Genomic DNA, 2,981 nt, shown 5'->3' on the forward strand with positions numbered 1-2,981 from the left:
GTCCATCGTGCATTGTATGATCCTACCGTGATGGTTTGACCCGTGCGTGTGTACAGCGATGGGGTCAAACGTGTAAATACATGAAGGTGCATTCTGGCGGTCGCATTCCTGATTTGAAATTGCAAGAAAAAAGGAATGAATGTAAAAGTGCGTAGGAGATTTTAAATGGTCATTGAATGTACCATGAATGCATTAATTAAAAACTCATAAATATCTTTTAATCCATCTCGATAGTTGACTTATTCATGGTGTACTGCAGGCTTGTGTTGTGTGGAGCGCAGACCTGTCGCCAACAACATGTTTTTCTGCAGAAATGACGTCGCTTACGCTGCACTGCCATGTGAAAGTAGGATCTCCGGGTACGATGAATAACTGTAGACCGCAGACAGGTGGGGCGGTAGTCATTAGTCGCTGCTGTGCGACGGGTTGGCACCGGGACAAAACAGGATGCACATTTCGACTACACCTAGGAGGTGCTCGTTCTCGGTTCTCGGACGTGAAGTCCTTCACATGCAAGCTGTGCCTCGATGCCTAGGTGGGCCTTCTGCACACGTGTGAAACTGTCTTTTACAGAGACCGTTGAACAGGAATTTCCATATGACTTGGCATTCGCCGTGCGAACCGATTTAGCCTTAAACGGTGTTATGGTAACCGATACGCCTACTTAATATATGAGATGAAGCCTATTCAAAAGGTCAACGCGTTTGAATCGTTGTCCTCAATGCGTGTTGGGACAAGGTCACATCTTGCAACCTCCCTATAGTACTTGGCGATATAGGTTGTGTTTAATTGCAGCTGTATTCATCATGAAGGTACAAGCTGAATCCGCCAGGGGGCGCCAGGAGCCAGATCCAGTCGGGTCGAGTATGAAAGCGCGCAGAACCGTTGTAAACCATACCTACTTTATGGATAGTAGAAAGATTAAAACATATTCTTCTATCCGTTTGCGACAGTTTGCTACTAAGGGGGGTGGGGGGGGGGGGGGGGAATAATGAAAATGAAACAGAATAATTATTGTATTAAACAGAAGATAATGTTCCTTGAATCAATATCATTCTACAGTGTATTCCTCCTTAGTTGTTATTTCGTCTACATTTATTTGAATTCCAGACCAGTCGTCCATTCTAAACCCCTTCCTGCGAACTTTGAGAGAGCGACGCACCGCGTTCCACGTTCGCGTTTCGTCGTGCACCTTGCAGACGGTCCCTGACGTCACGCAGCCCCGGGTGCCGAGCGGCAGCAGATGCACGCCTCCCCGTCCCCAGCGCTCAGAGCCGAGCAGCAGAGAGCTTCACTAGACCCTGCAGCCCTGCACCGTGGCGGCCGCTCGCAGTGCGTGCGTCAGACCTACTTCACACTTCCCTCAGCGGCGTGTATCCAGGACACATCTCGCCCTGTCTCAGGTCACCCTGCTTCTCTCGGAGGAGGGCACGTGAGCAGTCTCCCTCGTTTCCCCAGCTGATCTCCAGGCGTCTCGCGGAGTCTCTGCTCTGCGGCAGGTTGTGACTCGGACCCACGGGGTCAGCGCGTGCTGTGTTATGTTCGGACTCTAAAGTTCGGGTCCCGAGGAGGGTTTTGCGTGAGCGCAGTGCGCATGTCCAGCCGTTTGGAGGCTCCACAAAGTTACCGCTGCAGCATGGACTAAGGAGCCGGTCGCTTCGGGAGCGTGTGGACACTCTGACCCCCTGAGAGAGGTGTTCGAGAGGGCCCCACCATGGAGGAGGAGGACGTGCACGTAGAGAAACAGCCAGCAAGGAGTCGGATCGGCAGCAGCGGCTCCGGCTGTGCGTTTTAAACGAGATTCTCAACACGGAGCGGTATTACGTGAGGACCTTACTGTTCCTCCAGTCGGTGAGTAGACTGGCGGGGTTTCTACTCCTCAACGCAGAGTCCTCTCTCCCTGTCTCTCTCTCATCTCCCTGTCCCTCTCTCTCCCCCTGTCCCTCTCTCTCTCCCTGTCCCTCTCACACTGTCTCTCTCTCTGTCTCTGTCCCTCCCTCTCTCTCTCTGTGTCTCTCTGTCTATCTGTCTCTCTGTCCACTGATCTACTCGGTGTTTGGGTTTCAAACCGGGCCGTGTTCCAACAAAACATCACTTCTCCAGAGTGGTCGCCTCTGCCCACTAATGACAGCAGCTCTGTTCATTCACATGAACTTTAAATAGTTCTACTTTCTGACCTAAGCACTGTCTATCAGGGAAAAGTGCTCCTGACGAGCTGGCTGTCGCCTTGCATGGTTGACTGCCGTCGGTGTGTTAATGTGTATATTAACCGATGTAAGTCGCTTTGGATAAAAGCGTCTGCTAAATGCCGTAATTGATAATTGTATTGAAAAACACACACACACACACACACACACACACACACACACACACACACACACACACACACCTTTAATTATTGATAATTATTGGTTTGGTGTTGTGCTGCTAAGTGAATTAAAGATCTAATGTTATCAAAGCCCTGTGTTATCAAAGCTCGTGTGTTGATCTCACTATTGTGTGTTAAGCGGCCCCCCCCCCCCCCCCCCCCCCCCCCCCCTGGGCCGGGCCGGGCCGGGCCGGTGTTTACACAGCAGAGTGTCTGTGGACGGTCACTCTCGGCCCTGCCGTCAGATTGATATTCATGAAGCCATTCATCACCGCTCCGCCCTGATAAGACTTATCTCCAGTCTTATTGTTTAATTCGTTTACTTTGTGTGTGACACTTGATCGCACCGATCATGTGTTGCGGTCGTGTGACAGAATCTGGGCTTCTGCACAGCCGTGATCAGATTCTTTCTGTCAAAAGTGTACAATGGCCAGCAGATGCACGCGATCTTAACGCAGTGTGCATCTGACACGCGATGTTGCTGTTGTTGCACCCAGCCACGCGTGCTCTGGGACGTTACATCTGTAGTCCAGGTTGTTTGGGAATCGTTGGAAAATCCTTGTGACTTTCGAGCTGAGATTTACAGAGAGTTACAGAGGATTAAAGCACTGCT

At 50.9% G+C, this 2,981-nt stretch overlaps 1 protein-coding gene across 1 annotated transcript in view; it reads left to right on the plus strand.

The window, feature by feature from the left end:
* The first annotated feature begins 1,317 nt into the window (after positions 1 to 1,317).
* Positions 1,318 to 2,981, plus strand: part of prex1 (phosphatidylinositol-3,4,5-trisphosphate-dependent Rac exchange factor 1) — an 86,416-nt gene continuing 84,752 nt past the window's right edge. The window contains 2 exon segments of the mRNA XM_079742284.1: positions 1,318 to 1,742; positions 1,745 to 1,851. Of these exon segments, the coding sequence (XP_079598410.1) occupies positions 1,715 to 1,742; positions 1,745 to 1,851 (135 nt within the window). The 5' untranslated portion in view covers positions 1,318 to 1,714.

Source organism: Pollachius pollachius (genome assembly GCF_949987615.1).
Source record: "Pollachius pollachius genome assembly, chromosome: 8".
Classification (NCBI taxonomy): domain Eukaryota; kingdom Metazoa; phylum Chordata; class Actinopteri; order Gadiformes; family Gadidae; genus Pollachius; species Pollachius pollachius.